At 41.7% G+C, this 18,920-nt stretch overlaps 1 protein-coding gene across 1 annotated transcript in view; it reads right to left on the bottom strand.

Moving 5' to 3' along the window:
* Mkx (mohawk homeobox) overlaps nt 1–18,289 on the bottom strand; it is a 64,199-nt gene extending 45,910 nt beyond the window's left edge. Inside the window, exons 1-4 of the mRNA XM_051205614.1 lie at nt 18,088–18,289; nt 16,274–16,433; nt 9,343–9,496; nt 8,583–8,918 (exon numbers count right to left, since the gene is read on the bottom strand). Coding sequence (XP_051061571.1) covers nt 8,583–8,918; nt 9,343–9,496; nt 16,274–16,433; nt 18,088–18,275 — 838 coding nt within the window. The 5' untranslated portion in view covers nt 18,276–18,289. The remainder of the gene's footprint in view (nt 1–8,582; nt 8,919–9,342; nt 9,497–16,273; nt 16,434–18,087) is intronic.
* Between the last annotated feature and the right edge of the window lie 631 nt (nt 18,290–18,920).

Genomic DNA, 18,920 nt, shown 5'->3' with positions numbered 1-18,920 from the left:
CCTCTGACCTACACACGCAAACACACACACTCATATACACACACATCCCACACACATGCCTTGACTTGAATACACTTGCACAACCTATCACACAGAATAATAATACACGATTTTTAGAAGTTTCAATTAAATTGGTAGAAATGTGCACACACTCACTCTAGTTTGTCAAAAGTTCAACATTAATGATTCAAGAATTCTTAAGCAAACATCAATTAACTACCTGGAATTACTCAAAGCGATTAGACTAAGCAATTCACTTCTAAAATGCATCTTCTTGTTCCCTTGGTAGCACACAAAGCCATCTCCTCATCATGAAGTAAGAGGTTGGATTGGCAAGGGCCCTTTAGGAAAGTCCATGAGCACCTACCCCTTTAATGCTCCACACTGAGAAACTACATCAAAGCTGTGGCAGGGGACCAGTTCAGTACACAACTGCCACTTAAATATGCCACTCTCCCCCAACCTGAAAAACAAGGTAAAAAGTTCTGAGAAACAAACAAAAAAAGCAACTGCTTAGGGTAAACAAATTTATTTTCCCCTTTGCTTTCACGGTTATCAACAATCTAATAAATCATAGGCAACAAGAACATGACGCCTGAAAACTTCAAAGATCCAAACTATTCAGGGCTTGCAGAAAGTGCATATTTACCCAGAGTAAAACTTCTGTAACACCTTCGCTACACAGAAAATTCTAGATAGAAAAATACCTGTTGAATTTTAGAAATGAAGTAGGGAAGCAGAAGGGGAACCACCTATAACTAACTAATCAAGGAATGGGGACGGAGAGCAGGAGACAGACAGACAGAATGGGGGCAGGAAGGGGGCAGAGCACACGCCTCCATGTTCATTAAACAGAACATCTTATTTTCAGAGTCAGTAAGCATCTTCTGTTTACATCTTCCTCAATCTCAGGCTACACAGAGGCGTCAATGTCTCTTATTTAGTCTTATCTGTGTGCAAAAAGTTTAAGCAAAAAACTAAAGTTAGAATTAGTGGGGGTTGTTGGCTTATATTCCTCGTGCATAGAGGAAGGGGGAAGAAGGGGGAAAAAGACTCTTTTACACCAAGGTTTGAATTTGGCTTGAATTTTAACGACATTTAGAAACCCTGGGGAATGAAAAAGTCTCTTAATGGAAACACTGACACGGTCTTAAACACAGTAACATGGACAAGCACATCCAAGGGACTGCCCCGGAGGTGACTGGCTGCTGTGGCAAGTTTGAGCATCAGAAACCAGTCACACTGGATTTGTTGATAGATGCCAGCAGAAGAATCAGGACAAAACACAGAGAATGCCTCTGCAGGGCCAAGTCTCCCACTCATAACCTGTCTTTAGTAGGAAAACCTGGGAAACGTTTCGCTTCTTCATTCTTACACACAGAAGAGAGGACACATAGGTTTCTGTATAACTGCCTCCTATTCTAAGATGTAAGTTGGAGTGAGGGGTGGGCAGACCCTAAATCTTTATCTGGGAGGCATGAACTCTAAGCTACACTCTCAACTCTGAACAGTCATTCTTACAAAGGGAAAACTTTGTTCTGGCTTCATGCCAGCGATGAATCAGTCAAAATCTCACTTTGTTTCTGAAGCCTTGTCTACAAGACTATGTTCTCTGTGATAAATGTGCCTGCTAGATGTTCCTTCATTGATGGATTTTCTTCAAACTAGCTAATCTTCCCTGCTAAGTACCTACGAATTCCTGGAAGTTTCTCTTTTACTTAAAATCAAATTATTCTCATTTTACAATCTCTTTTGAGCTTGATTTTATTTAAGCTTTGCCAGGTTTCAAAAATCTAGGTTTTTATTAACTGTAACTTATTCTGGGTCTTTTTCTTTCTCTTGTCATGGTGATAAAGACCAGTACACACCTATGCACATTTGAATGTCTGTCATGATAGACACGCTTAACATATTAAGACACCAACTAATTCACTTAAGAAATATTTATGTAGCAGATATAATACTATTTGAAGTGCTAGTGAGCCTATAAAAACTCAATCGATACAGCACCAATTCAGGACCGCTAAGAACTTGTAATGCACGCCAGGCAGTGGGAATCTGTACCTAACAGACAGAATGTGGCTGCATTTCAAAACACTCTGTGAACAGCAAGATGGCTCAGCTGGCAAAAGAGCCTGCACGTCACCCTTGGTCACCATACATCAATTTCTAGAACCCACATAAAGGTGGAAGGAGAGAATCAAACACACACACAGATTATTAAAAACACCCAAAATTTTGTTTGCATTCAGACAAGTATGAAATTAGTATTGTTGTCTGTTATAAATAATATAATGTAAAAATAAGACATATGTATCTGAACCAAACTCAGCTCTAACAAAACCTACACATTCTTCAAGCTAAAATGCCTTTCTGTGTTCACCTGCAAGTCATGCTGCTGCTGAGGCTGAGAGTCTCAGATCTTCATTTTAGCTTTCTTAGGTACCCATGAGACAACAAGAATCACTCAGGGAGTGAGTGAGTCTCAGTCTGTCTCTGTCTCTCTCTGCCTCTGTGTCTGTTTGTTGGTCTGTCTGTTTCACCCTCCCTCCCTTTCCCCTCCCTCCCTCTCTCCCTGCTCCCTCCCTCTCCTGCCTGTGTCTCTTTCAGTTCTTCACAATAGGGGGACACTTTGTGTAACTCCATTTTTATTTTCAAGTGAATCCATAAAGTTGATATAAATTCAAATACCAATCTGCTTAAAATTCCCCACATAAGCTCTGTGAGTCTGTAAGTTTTGCAATGATGGCTATTATTGAGTGTTTACTAAGAACCTATAGATCATCTACTGTTGTCATAATCTTACCTAATGATCACAATTTCTACAAATCTCATTTGAAATATTATTACTGTGAAATTAGCAAGTAGGAAAGTTCTGACTTTCAAAATCCATCAAGAAATTATTGCTCTTTACCCAAAGAAGTTAGGGTTCAGTTAGGGTTGTAGCAACCCTAAGGGTTCTGACTAGAAAAATCAGAATGGCTTTTTAGAAGCATTGTGGGGATAGGAGTGTGGCCCAGGGGTCTACTGCTAAAGGCCCTTGGTTTGATCCTAGCCTTGAATAAGAACTGAATGGAGCTCTCATAGGAGACAGGAAACGTAAGAAGAGAAGAGTCCTTAAAACACACCCTGAATGCAGTGTTTAAAACTATGATATCAGAGGAGCAGACAATTCTGTAGTTTTTCATCTATCCTTAAATTTATGTGATCTTAGAAGTTCACTCATGGTGACTACCTCCTTTCCAAGTGGTGTCTGATAAGTAAGGTATAAGGCCAAAAAACAACTGGGTAAACTTTAAAATATCCTTTAAATGCCACTGGCTGGATCTCACTATGTTCTGCTGTAGTCTATCAACTGTTACTGCCTTGTCAGGAAAGCATTGTTTTAAGTAATTCAAAATACAAAGCTCAACAAGAAGCAGGCAAGTTACAACACCAAAATAATAATGATAATGATAATGATAATAATAATGAACTAAAAATGCATCCAAAGCAGAAGGTGGCTGGCCAAAGCACAGGGCTCCTGGCACCCACACCCGATGTGGGAATGACTCTGCACAGGAGACCCTCAGACAGGACAGACTAGCTGTTGAAGAGAAGCACTCAGCAGTTGTCAGATTCAGAGTGTACTCCCAAGACGTTAAACCAGGAGTGAGGATACATCCTATGCTGACCCAGTAGTTTTCAGGGTTCACAAGCACACCTGGACCTTACTACAGACACCAGCTAAAATTCTAACACACAGGAGTGTGCAGGAAATGAGAGGGAAAAGAATGTCTTAGCCCTCCGAGCATCACCTTCAGCTAAGACAAACGCCCAGAAGCGGCAGCTGGCGCTCATCCTCCACAAAATTTTGTGGATTTCTGAGCAGCTCCACTGCCCAGCTCTCTCATTTGGCTCTAGCTCTGCAACCATGGCAGGCAGTCCAAACAGTTCCTACATCTCAAAGTGTCTGTCTCATGTACCAAGAACATGGTTTCTTTTCGCTGTCCATCAAAAACTGCCCCTTTACTGGGGATATTCACCTCAGTCAAGTGCAGGAAAGGCTAAATATGATTAATTCACATCACACAGAGAGCAGTCCCAGAGGTCTGGCTGTTTTTCTAGGACAGATGTGACTAATTAAGTCAGCTTAACAAGATGAACTTGAAATGCTTGGCCTCTTGGGAGAAGGCTACATTGACAAATTACTGAGAATCTACTGACAGTGGGCTCAGAAAAATGCTTGAATGTCCCAGTCACTCCTAAAGAGATTCACTTGTGAGCTATGAACACTCACAAAGACACAGACAGACAGACAGACAGACACACCCTTTGTTCCCCAGCAGTGGAAAGCAGAAGTCCTTAAGTTTTATTTCTAGGCTTTCCTGATGTCCTCTAATCACAACATTTAGAAACTTCTTTCCCTCTTCCTGTACAGAAGAAAATTCAATAGATTTGGTCTTGAGGCATAAGACAGGCTTAAATCCTCTAGGCAAGGACCTAATGAGGACTTGTTTTATAAGGTGGCATAGTTGGTTGGTCTTGTGTGGAGAACATGAGGAAGAGAGAGAGGCATAAGGAAGAATGATGTCTAGAGACATTTATCCTGATGCCTCAGAACCACCTCAGCACCAGAAACTTGGGTGCCACTTTGTGTTGGAGGTTTGCTCCAGCAAACATCTGAAAATCCCTACTCGTTTTAATTCATGGAATTTCGTCCCATGAACACACTGAGTGACTGCCTGCCTCCAGCGTCACTTAATTGTATTTAAAACATTGGGGGTTCTTGTCAGTTGTATTGGAAATGTTTCAGTGAATATTTACTGAGGATTTATTATGGCTTTGGCATAATGCCCAAGTCTGCAAAATACAGAGAAATAATGTTTACATAAAAACCAGCAAAACATTCATGCATTGACGGTTTCTGCTTAATAATCCACACACTCTTTCCTCCCTCTCATGATTAACAAGAATGGGGAAAGCCAGGTGTGGTGGTGAACAACTTTAATCCCAGCACCCAGAAGTCAGACAGGCAGATAGATTTCAGTGAGTTTCAGGCCACTCTGGTTTACAAAGAAAGGCTCTGTCTTAAAAGGAATTAGTGAAATAAAATTTCACCGGTGCCCCACAATCCTTCCACACACCAACTTTCACTTCAATTCCGGATTCCATATTCTTAATGAAGTATATATTCTTAAGGGGAAAAAGGCAGGGAGATGTAATTGTAATCACTGAGCCTAGAGAACAACCACACTTAGCGTGTACTTTTTTAAATGGAGTTAACGTCTTTGTATACAGAAGGTGAGGTAGGAGTGTGGGTGATTATCAGACTTCAAACATTTCTGTTCTGATGAGGAAAGAGACATAACCAGATGAAATGAAAGAATTTGGAGTCGGCTCAGATGCCAGGAAGCCACAGCGGTCACTCGGAAAGCACTCAAGGTAACCTGGCTATGAGGGTGCTATCCCTCAGTCCCTCTGAAGACAGCCATTTATTGTTTGGCCTGAACCTTTGCACAGCACTTTCAGGCCCTTGGACTCTCTCTTAATTTTTTAAGTTTGGACATTATGGGAAAAAATCAGGCTGTTCTTTTAGAGTTTACACACATGTATGAAAAGTTTGCGCGTCTAGGTTGCTTTCTCACTGACTGGGTCAGTGAGAATGGGCTTTATTTCTAGAGAGCTGGCAGGCGAACAGAATGGTGCTTAATATGGACCAAGTACTTTTGGAATGGTTTAAGAAAAACAAACAGCCCAAGTATCTCAGTCTGAAAAGAATCAACTGCAGGCACAGTGTTCCTTCGAACCGTTCTGTCACCTTTGAAGAGCACACATTTTCAAACAACATGATCGGGCATTTTACAGGCATATGATCTTGCTTTTACTGGGTAACATAAATGTGTTCATAAGAAACTTTTCTAAATAAACAGTTGCTACCTAACTCACCTCATTAACTGCACTTTTCTTCAAATTGCATTTGCTGTACCTGTATGTGTATGTTTGTATTGTCATAGCTGTATGCCATGCTTCTGCAGTTTGCATAGCTTGAGCTGAAAAAATCTCCCCAACTCACTCAGTGCTCTGTATCATAAAAAGACTTTCATATGATCTTAATCTGGTCTGGGATTAGAATTACATTACATTTTTTTAAAACAACTGAAGCACTTGATATAATTTCAAAGGTTCCAGAAAATGTTTAAACTTAATACTTAGTTACTCAAAGTTTGAAAAAAAATCAATTCATAATTTGGGGACACCAAATTCACTAAAAACCTAAATTTTTCCAGTTATTTGTCATTTATAAAACTTTCTTACTCATGAATTTATCATTTATTTTCAAGGCTAATATCAAGGCATATACACAGTTACAAATGGTATACTGTCAAACAATTGTTCGCAGCACTTCAGGATAGTGTGTGTGTGTATGTGCGTGTCTTTTTATTTTAACTTTTTCCTATAGCCATTTCCTCCTTCTGAGGCTGTTTTTGTATATCTGCCTGCTTGGGATTCTTTATGTGGGAGTTAGAGATGAAAATTGAAAATGTTGACTCAGCTCTTTAAGGATGTCCTGACACTTTTGGGATGATAATGCTGTTCACATCTGTAGACACTTGAGGAGATTTCAGGCTAATCAATCAGAAGGCAGTACTCAGTGTACTAACTGTGGATTCCTTCCTAAAACTCCACTGTTGCCAAGTCAGGCACCTCAACAATGTTAGTTTGTGTAGAGGTATGTAGTCCTTATAGCAAGGCCAAGTGTATTGTCACTAGTCAGTAAATGACTGGGAATAGTGGGTTAACTACTCAGTAAGAGTTAAACAAATACCCTTATTTCAAGGAGAGGAGCCCAGTAGTCAGAGAAAAGCCTGCCACACAAAAGCCACATATGTATTATGGGAGCTGATGGATAGGTAGCACCTTCAGATCTCTATCTTCTCTTTCTGCCATCGTGTGCTGGGTGGTCCTCCAAGAAGATTACTTAGGTCATTCACTTCAGCTACAGGTTTCACCTTGTAGTCTTTCTAACTTGATCCCTGTCATATAATATACCTTGAAACATAAGTTTTATAATGTAAAAAAGACTTGAACTAAATCCTACTGGAAAAGTCTCCAGGGACAGGAAATTATCTGCCTCATTCTTCTCTAAGGTTATCATTGGATATCACATCTGCCATGGTGTTGGGCACATGGTATTCAACAAATTCTTGGGGAAAATACTATTATTGTCAATGGTGGAAATGATTGGTGGTGGTAAGATAACTACAGGCAATGATTGGTGGTGGTAGGCTAACTACAAGCTATGATTGATGGTAGAAGGATAACAACAGACACTGATTGGTGGTAGAGTAACTATAGACAGTGGTGTAACTATAGGCATTGATTAATGGTAGGGTAACTACAGGCAATAATTGGTGGTGGTAGGATAGCTACAGGCAGGTAGGATAGCTACTGGTGATAGTAGATATAATCATAGTTCTGGCAGAGGTTCCCCTCTTGGAAGCTCTTGTATAGACCCTGCTGTGCTGTTCAGCCAATGCTGAACCATTGTGTTCTTGGTTGGTGTTTTCATCTGTGGTGTAACTGGCTAGGCTGAGTGCATTCTTGTCTCCAGATCTAACATCAGGCTCATTCACCGGTGTTCCCAGGAGTCAGGTTGCATCAATACCAGATGTAGATCTCACCTATCCCTTCTTCCAAAGTATCCCTGCTCAAATACTCCTTAAAAGCAAATTTCTCTGAGCTAAAGTCAAGATAGAAATCTTCGCCAACGTGCTACTCCATCTGAATGCTTTGGACAGGTAGAAATCAGCTCAATATTTCTGGAATGAATATAAAAAATTTCAAAGCCATTTATCAGCCCTACTTGTACTTTCCAGGAACCAAAGTGAAATTTCCAAAGTAAGTGAATCCAGGTTTGTGTTTTTCTTTCTGAAAATGCTGGCACGTGTGTTAATTTGTATTCATTTCCTATCACTTCTAGTAGTCAAAGTATGTAAAAAGAAAAGGTGGTATATAAAACATTTGCATGGCTGGCCACAATCCAGCACAATCCTCCACTGTATGGATTACTCAGAAAGGGAGCACATACATCCTTTAAATATTGTTATCATCAGGCAAGTGAAATGGCTCAGAGGGAAAGAAAACTTGTTGCACAAAAATGAGGACTTGAGCTCAGATCCCCAGCACCCTCATGAAAAAGCTAAGCAAGATGGGGCATGTGCCTGTAACCCCAGTGCCTAGATCCAGGTCCAATGAGAGACCAAATCTCAAGGGGATAAAGCTGAGCATGGCAGCACACATGGGTCCATACACGGTGAAGAATCTATTCTGTTGTCACATCACCATCATTAAAAGTATCAGTAAGAATGAAGACTCTTATCCAAATTATTACAGAGCAAAATATCTCAGGCTGAGACCATCATCTTCTAACAAATACATCTACTGCCAGTTTAAAACCAATCAAGAGCTTTATGTCAGAATTAATTACAGCAACCAATGTATCTTACGGCTTTCTTGTATTTGTTATAATAAATCCCCCTGCCACAGTTTTTTGTCTGTCTCACTCAGGTCACCGTCACTACAACAAAGCCCGGGCTTACCTGTGCGGTAGACAAAGTTGCCTTCAGCTTCTGATGATGACGGAGACACCAGCTCTTCTTCAAATTCATTGGAGCTAAAAGATCCAGAATGGTTCCTTTGCCTTGTCTTCCCCATCATGGCAGTGCTTGTGGCCATGACATGTCTCAAAGAGTCGTTAAGGTAGCGGTTCAACAAGCTGCTCTTGTACTTGGGAGGTGACACATAGTCCTCAGCCGCCCTTGACTCTGGTCTCACTCCAGCTTTTATCACTGAGCTCTCCCCTTTAATCACAGTGTGATGGGCAGGGGTGCTGTAGCCTGCTTCGTTCATGTGATTTCTTGGGGGATTTTCTCCATCTGAGGGGGAAAAAATATCACCAACTAGTACTTGCACATACTTTCCCCAGCTGCTCAACTGTCACACTTGGTCATTAAAATATGCACAATGCAAGAGCATATGCCATATTTAAGATTATTTTTTATACATAAGGTTAATTTTTAGGTAAAAGGAAGCAGGAACCTATGTAATTGTTCCATAGGGTATTTAATTTTAATGAAAATGCTCAGTCACTCCCCCGCCCCACCCCATGACAAATCTATAAACAGAGGAATGGCTATAATCCTGTTGCTTTATAAAACTGTAAAGGTGAGGTTACCTCGGGCAATAAAAAACAAATCTGTGACACTACAATATCTTGTGGGGTCAACCACTAAGACAGCATCTAGGGTGGACCTATTACAATGGCAAAGCAACGACAGGAAAATAAAAAGCTGAACGAACCTTCCGAGCAGGAGTCGTCGCTGCTCACGCTGAGCCGCTCCGCATTGCCCTGCACGTACTTGTTGTATAACTTTATTCTTAAGGCCCAGCTTAAATCTGGCTGACGAACAGTGTTCTTCAGCCGACGTCTAGCATTAGCAAACCAATTTGACACCTAAAATGGCATTAGTTTTTCAATTAACAAAGCATTAAGACATGGCGATTACGCAATTACTTTCTCTTAAAGAATCCAAAACCAGGGTTCCTGCTATACACCTGTGGTCTTAGGTACTTCGGAGACGAGGCAGGAGAATCTAGGTTTTGGGTTCAGCTTGGGGAATAGTGGGAAGCATCACCTCAAAAGAGATGGGGAGGGGTAAAGGAAGAGGGAGGTGAATGGTGCAGGAACCCACAAACACAATGAGCAGAAAAGTTAACGGTGATGTTGAGTCGACCAACTTGTATTGCCCTGAGATTTTGAAAAATCTGAGGATGTGCCTGTGTGCCCTGTTTGAGAAATATCTAAGCTAAGGCACTAGAGACGCACACAGATGAAGGTCCAACAGGAAAACAAAAGGTGTACCTAAGACTTGAAGGAAGGGAGGGTTCGATTTGAGAGTTACAGGCTTAGAGGTTCACTTTCAGGCTAAGCTGTGAATAGATGAACTGAAGAGAGTTGAGAGCCAAGCTTTGGGAGCCACTTAAGGAGACTGGACACTTAAAGAGGAGCTAGCAAAATGATTGAAGGTACAGTCAGAGGTAATGGGGAGGCCAGGACTCCTGCTTGAAACTGAAAGTCTACTGTTGAACACATCAGTAAAGGCAAAGAAGTGACATCTGAATAATTTTCATTCTTCAAGGAGCCATTGAGTTCCTAAAGGATAAAATGTCCTTTTTCTTAAAATACTATGCTATCAGTATATCAATAGCATATAGTTTTTACAATTGAAAAAAATTAAAGGACTATATTTGCTTTTAAAAATATGAACTATATAAATATCATTACTTTTTCTGTGAATTTGTTCCAGAACACAAATTCCTATTACTATAATGGCTTGTGTGGCAATGTTTTCAGTGGAAGATTCTTCATTTTCCTTTCTTAGTCATACTATCAATATATTTAGGGTAGTTATAGTACAGTGTCAGTGTTATAAATACAAAAGAAGTATTATTGCAAATTGCCCAATATCTAATTATTATTAAAACTATATTGATTGCTCTTTAAAAAGGGAAACCACATTTTCCTCCTTGTCTAACATGTTATTTTTTTCACATAAAGTCATCATTGACTACACTCATATTACCCCCTTCTGCCTTAACAAGATGGCTCCTTTCGGTGTGTACCAGACCACCTCAAAAACCTTAGTTTTCATCAACTTCTATTGCAGTTAAACTGAACTACTATCACTATGATTCAGTGCTTCAAATTCTTAGTCTCTCCATCCTCAACACATAGGCAATGTCTAGGAGTAATTATCCAACGAATACACAGTGAGTAGCTATTGTATACTAGCTATGGTGTGATGTGCAGGCCTTGGCAAGGCCATATCAACACACACACACACACACACACACACACACACACACACACACACACACACACCTGAACCCCTATAACCATGAATAATTTGATACCCGGGGCAGTCATCCTCCATGGAAGCAGGGAGCCCTTGGTCTCTTCTTTTTCCCTCCCTCCCCTCTGGTTCTCTAACTCACTGCCCAAATTTTCATGAACTGAAAAATTCTTTCAAACTTCCCTAGTTTCCATTCTGTTCTCTTAAATGGATCTTAACAACCATTAGCAAATTCAAATATGATGCATTTTTTTTTAACTTAATCAATTTACTTATTCAAGTCATCATTAACATCCTGCTGTCCTGTGACTCTGGTATAATGAAAAGTGGCCTGATTTCCTATCATGAATTATCTAGAAATATGGTATGTCATGTAAAGTTAATTAATTCATTCCAACTTTTCCTGAACTCCGAGTACTTCATCCAGGGGGGATGGGATGTAACACAGTGGTAGAGCACTTGCCAAGCGCATGCAAGGATCTGGGTTTGATATTCAGCATGGAAAAAAAAAACCAGCAATTCCTTCACCTGCTGTAATGGATCAGACATTTCCTAACGTCTTTATCAACTCTAAAAACAGAGCTGTGAAACAGCCTTCACTGTCTACATGCCAGCCAATCCCTTTGTATATGGCTAGCTGTCCATCCTGCCTCCTACTCTTACCACTGTCCCTTCTAAATCAGTTTCATGTGAGGCCCATCTTTGCCCCTCTCACAAAGAGGAGGCCAGCCTGCATCTGCTCCTATATTCATAACACATTTCCCAGGACCCAGCACCAAACCCCTTTGGTTACATCTTTACTAAACAACATTTAATTCAGATTGCATCAGTTATATTTTAACTAGTGTTTACTAACTTGCATTATACCCATATGGAACAGTATAAAACCCAATTCTCATGACACTTCATATAATCAAAGTGGAATGGCCTGTCAGTTAAAAAAAAAAAAAAAAAGCCAAACATTAGTACACTATAAGTCTAATGTGTAAAATTGGAAGAACATTTAAATGTCACAGGGAATTAATTGGCTTTTCACAATTAGAGATCATCTACTTTTTAATGTCTTACATATTCATAGTTCTCAACCCATTATATAATGACATTAGGAGAATTTTCCAGAAATGTCAGTGATATTAACATAGGCTTTTTCTAAACTGGTTTCATAAGTTTGAACAACACCAAGTCTACTAGCATACATACACTGCCAGTATTTTATCACCAGAAACGTACAGTACAACTTAATAGTGAGGTTTAGATTGCAGTATTTAATATTGATGTTTTTGAACAACAGAAATACTAGTGGTTGGTGAATTTGTATATTTTTCATTTTTTCTCATTGATTTCATATAAATTTCTTGTGTCACTGACAGTAAAATATAGACACATTTTCTACAGTTTACATCTACTATGGACTCCATGTTGTCCTGCACATTCTCTTACCAAGGGAAGCTTCTGGAACAGAATTTAAATGGCAGAAGTGCGTTTAAAATGGCACATTTTATAGTGAAAGCTGAAAGAGCCAAATCTCTAAGAGCTGGAAGAGAAAACTGTTTTCCACACATCTTTACCAAAGGTGCTTGGATTTGTTGTGTGAACAGAGAAACTGCAGTGTGAAATCAAAGGAATGAACAGGAAGTTTTGAACATGTGAAATTAACATGCATACTCTGAGTTATTAGTGTAAATATTGGGCATCTACTTATGTATTTATAACACTTGGAATGACATATAAGGCCTCATCGAAGATATTGTTGAATATGTAACAAGTATAACAAGTATTACTCCAGAATAAATACTCATACTCAACTACAAAAAAAAAAAAAAAACCAAAACCCAAAAACAAAACAAAACAGCTATGCCAATACTGGAAACAAATTTTTGTAATACAGTGATTTTTACCAAGTGTACACAAGCACATCACAGGAATGTAAAATTGTGTTACCAGAAGTACCAACACTCAAGCATTGTCCCTTGGTAACCTACACACCTTGGCGATAATACAGACATTCCACCTCAAATTACTTGTTAATGCTCCATGACAACACAAGCTATTCCTATTTCAGGAGTACAGAGCACATTTCTATATGAACAGTGTTAGTGATGGGAACCAGGCCCAGCATAAGATCCTGTTTGATTGACATCAAAGCATGCCACACAGAAATATTCTCCTTAATTTTGATAAAAATGCTTCTTGTGGTCTCATAGAGATGGCATGTGCCAGTAAGAGTTAAACACAATTATAGCAAATTAAAACCAAACTGTTAAGGTGAATGAATAATAAATAGTAAATGAGAGTCACATAGTCAGTTCATTCATTTCTGTTTCATTTTCTCAGGGATGAAAAACTGTAGGTACCAACCAATGTCCTCTGGGATTCTATGTATCAGAAAAAGTACTAAAGCATATTTCCATCTTTTTACTTCCATGCTTCAGGGGAGATTGCTGACTAGGTTTCACCCCTTCTCTTGGCAGTTTAAGAGGAGCAAAGGAAAGGAAAAGTACAGTCTAGGAAAAGTTTGACACATACTCACAGGAATGTTAAATGCAAAATAAATACCCAAACTTAAGATATTTTTGTTGAGGAATAAAATAGTTATGGCGACAGCCTGCTGTAATAAACCGTGAGGAAGAAACAAGAGGAGACCCTGTAGTGAACGAGAATCAAGAGCTCAGACAGAAGCAAGGGCAGCTTTTCTCATCTCCCTGCAGGCACACACATTGGTATGGTATATATGGTAGACAATTAGAAAATAAAGTGAGACAGACTTGTGCATGTTCTGAACACTCATGCTACAGGATGGAGCTGATAAGTTGCGTGTTCTCTGCTCTGTTCTGAAACTAAAACCAGAGTTCAAGACATCCTGTAATTGTCAGAAAGACATTCTGGAGAGCTATGTGTGACTCGGATGCCTTTTCCCAGAAGGAAGCTATTTGATCTACAGGCATGTAGGGCTAGTGTGCTACATGGAAAGAGTCATCCTATGGGGTGAACCCCATGAGTAAGACATGACCACTCTTCTCAAGAAGCTCACTCCACAGGATAAAGTGACTCAGAGGGACAGCTTGACTCAGGACACGGAGGAGTCTAATTTGCAAGAATCAAAAGCTTGACTCATACCACAGCTCTATGCTTTTTCTTTAGAAGTGTAAAGTATTTGCATAATTTATGCAGTTCCCATAAATCTGGAATATGCTTTGGATGTCTAATTCATTTTTGACTTATATAAATTCCTATATAAATGCATGTGTGGGTATACATCGAATATTACATCCATCTTTTGCATATGCCATTGTGTACAGTTGAAAATAACTGAACCCAAGATGAGTTATAATTAAAGTTCCTGGGTGGTAATTTTATGCATTTCAAGTTTTTCCACTGATCATTTTAAAATTTAAGAGATTTATCTTACTGACAATAATAGAAAAGCCATTGTTATACATGTATCATCTTTTATTGCAATCCTTGCTACAATTAAGAATTATATATTTTTATGCTCTGAATGCTATAAAATAAAAATTTTAAATGGTAATTTCACAGAAGTTAGAAAAATGTAATAATATTACCAAGATATAAGTGTGAAAGCAGTTATTTATATAGAAAACTGTCATTACAAGTGGCAAGTAACTATATAACTAAGTTAAAAGTATAACTGTATTTCAGGTCACTCAAGCTAATAATTAAAATATAACAATTTAAATTTCTGTCATATAACTACAAATGTTGCTTTTTAACCACCAAACACTGTTTTTAAAAACATGTAAAATAGACTTGCTTTACATATGAGCAGTAGCAAAGCCACGTGATCAAGCAAAGTACTGTTTTTTAGTTGAACTTACTAGTAGTATCCAAGCACCTCTGCAAGCAGGCATATATCCAGGATAAGTAACAGGCCTGTTTAAGTTAACATTGGAGCATATGCATTTATTTTCATAAGTCAAGTTTTTCTGATTGTAATAACTAAATAGTTATTACAATCTAAATAGAAACTGCTTTTGTAAGGTTCAGAGTTTTGTGTTAAACAGATCTCAAGCCAAGAATACAGAACTAGTTCTTGCCTCCAGTGCTGTGGCAAATCACCGTTATTACAATTTCCTGTTGATAGGAAGAAAAAGCAGATGGTTTTCTCTAAAACTGTATTCTGAAAATGAGCAGAAAAATACATGTTGGAACTTTGTGGGGCCTTGCTACAAGTCAACACAATGCTTTGTCATACTTTCCAGTAATCCCTAAATGAAACTGCAAATACTCTGGAAGGAGATTTTTATTTTATCGAGTGCAATTTTATCTTGGATCTCGAAGTGTCCTTTTGTTGTTTGTTTGACAAAATGCGTAAACTTTCTCGCTTGTGCTACTGTAGGATATGGAGTTTCCAGGTTCTCCTGTGACCTCCTCTTTCTGAATCTGTTGTTTACACAAAGCTTTATATCTCTATGTTCAGTAAAGAGAACTTTGGTGTGATGGAAAAGCATTTGATTCTACCAAGGTCTTATCCTCAGCAACCCTGCTCCTCGGTAAAACTGGTAGTAACTGCTCTGTACCGACGGTTTGGGGGAATAGCAAATATGATTGTGCTCAGAAAAGCTAATTAAATAAAAAGCAGAGTTTGTTCACTACAAAAGAAACACGCTGGCATGATTTCTCTAGAGCTGACAAAGTGAACTGGCCGCTCACATTCTAGGATCTTCTCTCCTTAGCCAGGAGAAAACTAATGATGCGCTGTGGCTTCCAGCTGTGCTGGGAGGAGGCAGCGTTTAAAAGCCACCTTTACTGTTTTCTGGCTTACCTCTGAATAATGGTTATTTTTACTTAATCTGTATGGGGAGCTTTAACTTGGGTCCAATAAGCACCGAAGGCCCAGGCTTCTCAAAGCTGAAGAGGCAGCTTCAGCACCACCTGGGAACTTGTTAGAAATGCACTTTATGGCCCCGCCCCAAAGCTACGTAATCAGGAAAGCTGAGCAGAGCAGGGTGCAACAATCTGTGCTCCAAGTAGACTCCCTGGTAATGGATACACACTAAAGACTGAAAATCACGGTGGGTAGCACCATCCTTACCCATCATGACTCCTGAATCCAAATTCCTACCCATCTTCTCACATAGCAGCAGATCTTCTATCCCCTCCACCCCAACAGCGCATCACTGAGACTCCTTCCGGCCCAATCATTCGCACTGATAGGGGTGGAAATCTCTTTTCCACGCACCACAGGACCTGTCACCTGTGCCTATCCCCCATCCTCCTCGGAAACAGAAGGCAGAGAATCTGGACCCGCCTTTGAAAGCTGAGCGCCATCCTTCCATCCTTCCTAGTGAGAGGAACCATGGTGATTCTGCTCCTCGCCTGCTGGCAGCGAAACGAGAACCCGGTTTAAAGAGTCTTACCTGCACTAGCGTCATCTGTGAACCGAGGGCCAACAATATCTTCTCGGTCTTCGTGGGGTACGGGTTGTCACGATGCTTATAAAGCCACTGCTTAAGAGGCCGTGCCATGTCTTGCAGGGCCTGTCGCTTGTGCCTCACCTTCCCTCCATTCTGCCGGGCCCTGGGTCATGAGGAAAGGAGAGGGATGTGTTAGTGACACCTTTTGGGTGGCCTGAAGGACCTCCGTGATAGGTCACATTTCTGCGATGTCAGCACCCAACCTGGGCTTAAGCGAACCCCATCCCCACCGATCCAGGGTGTCTGTCCTTATGCACCTCAACTCTGAGAGCCCCCCCAGTCGGGGCAAAGCAAGAAATGGAAACTCCACGACTTCTCCGTGGGAGCACTGGTTCCTGTGCATGTCTCCGAATAGCCTGCTGGTCTTGGGGTCCTGTGCCAGTGAAGCCTTACATTTATATTGAAAGTGGGGAGTTATCTTGATCCCAGTAAGGCAGTGTTGCAGGGGTAGGGACAAACATCACGTGGTTGGAAAAGTGTTCTCTAAACTGCAGATCTGGACCCAGAGCTAAGTGACCCAGGGCATTGAGCGGCCCTGGCCTCGGGAGGAGGGCCGCCCTCCAATTTCTCTTGCTCAGGTCCTGGGGCTGCAAGTCTCCAGTGGTCAGAGAACATACACTGGACTGCAGAAACAAAGCAAAGTATGATGGTTGCCTAGGTTTCTGAACTCTCTGATTTCGTATGATGCTCTTATGGAGAGCTAGGAAAACAGCAGACCCTACAAAGCAGTCTAGGACCTCTTTCCCTCTTTAGGAAGAGTGAAAAGTATGAAACGTCGTCCCAGCAGGTAAAGGTTTGTAAAAGACCCTGAAGAAAGCCGACTTCCAAGAGAAGCAAGCAAAACAGGCTTCACTCTAGAGCCGATTTGGGGTGATGCGCTCCCGAGAGGTTCCGGGAGGTGTCGCCCCTCAACTGCGAGCGCTCCAAGCCCCAGTCCCCGCTCGTGCGCCTGCGTCCCTGCCTGCCGGGAGTCAGCTTCTTCGAACCCTTTGAAATGCAATTCCAGCCGCGCCGCCTGGTTATAACAGTTTGGGGAAGCCTAGTCTCCATTAGTTAGTATTAGTGCGGCTAAACAAGCAGCTTATGCTGTGGTTCAGGAGGAGGTCGGCCCCTTTAGGAGCCTCTAGGACCTGGCCACGCGCACGCTGCCCTACAAGGCCCGAGTCTGGAGCCGATGGTTCACCCCGGAGCTCCTGGGCGACGACAGCCCGCTTACCCCCAGAAACCGAAAGCCAGCAGGTCCGCCGCCTACTCCTCCGGGCTCGCCGCGGGCCCCGCCGAGCTGTGAGCATCAGGAATGCCTTACGGGAACGACCTAGACTCAGGCCAAGGGAACCCCGAGGCCAAGATGAGATCCTCTGGCCACAGAAGAGGAAGCCCCCGAGGCCTTACCTGGGGCCCGTCTGTTTGACTTTATCCAGTCACAGAGCACAGCGCTCAATCTGCTCTGGCGATATGCAGAGAAAGCAAGAAACTACACCAGCACTGGGCATAGGGACTCGGCGCCAACTCAATTTCCACCAAGACTCTTTTGAACTGTTCTAAGAAATTAATCCCTCCAGTTTTGAGAAGGTAAATCTTTAAGAACTGGGCGTACCAGTCCAGGAGGAATAGAGCTGTCCTCCTGGGGTAAACTGCAGACTCCTGATCCTCAGATCTTAGTCTGTACTTTACATCCCCATCCACCCCCCCCGCAACTCGCTGCCCCTACCCCTCCGGACTCCCGGGTGGGCACCAGCCCCAGGGCTTGAGCATACCCGGTCCTCCGGTGTCTCAGGCTGAGGTTGTCTTTGAGGGGCGGGCCATCTGGAATGCCCACCTCCGGGCGTGTGTGTGGATTGTCCAGGACACCACCATAGGGCCGGCTGCCACATTCCCGCTCTGGGGTGCCTCGGTCCTCAAAAAGCACGGCTCCCCCGAGCTTGTTGAAGACGATGGTGTTCATGACGCGGACTGGCAGGGACGTGCAGCCTTGCTGCAGCGCCTCCGGCCGCCAGGAGCTCCGCAGCAGGGCTCGGATTCTAGAAGATCAAGGTGTATCGTGTTACTACTCCCTACTGTGCCCAGGTTTCTGCAGCTCAGGAGCCCTGAACTTGGTGGGGGCGGCGGGGCAGCTGAGCTGAGGGACAGGGCTGTATTGCTGCTGGTAGACCAGTGAATACTCTTCAGCACCTGGCTACCCACACAACACTCCTGGGACAGGTCCCTGCCGTGTCCTCCGGCCAATCAAGCTCCTACACCTCTGGGAACTTCAAACAGAAATAATTTACCTACTGAGGTAAAGAAAGCAATTTCCAAACGAGCTTTCTGGTTTCTAAGAAAGACACAATTAGGACAGCGAAGCAAAATAAATAAGTAAGGGATATACATGTTCGTTATGAACCACACACAGAATAGTCTTTTCACCCAAGAGGAGCTGGGAGGAAACAATTTGGGATAACATGAATAAGTGCATCCACAAGGGCAGGTCAGTGCGTCCTACCTAGGTCTTGGTGTCAAGGGATGTTCATGTTTTCTAAATCCTGGACCATATGGCAGAGACCTCTACTTCTTTAGGTTAAAGTCCCCCGCTGGGATAAGGACAGCAGGG

Source organism: Phodopus roborovskii, unplaced genomic scaffold (assembly GCF_943737965.1).
Source record: "Phodopus roborovskii unplaced genomic scaffold, PHOROB, whole genome shotgun sequence".
Taxonomy (NCBI): Eukaryota; Metazoa; Chordata; class Mammalia; order Rodentia; family Cricetidae; genus Phodopus; species Phodopus roborovskii.
This window is presented reverse-complemented; position numbering and strand designations above follow the sequence as displayed.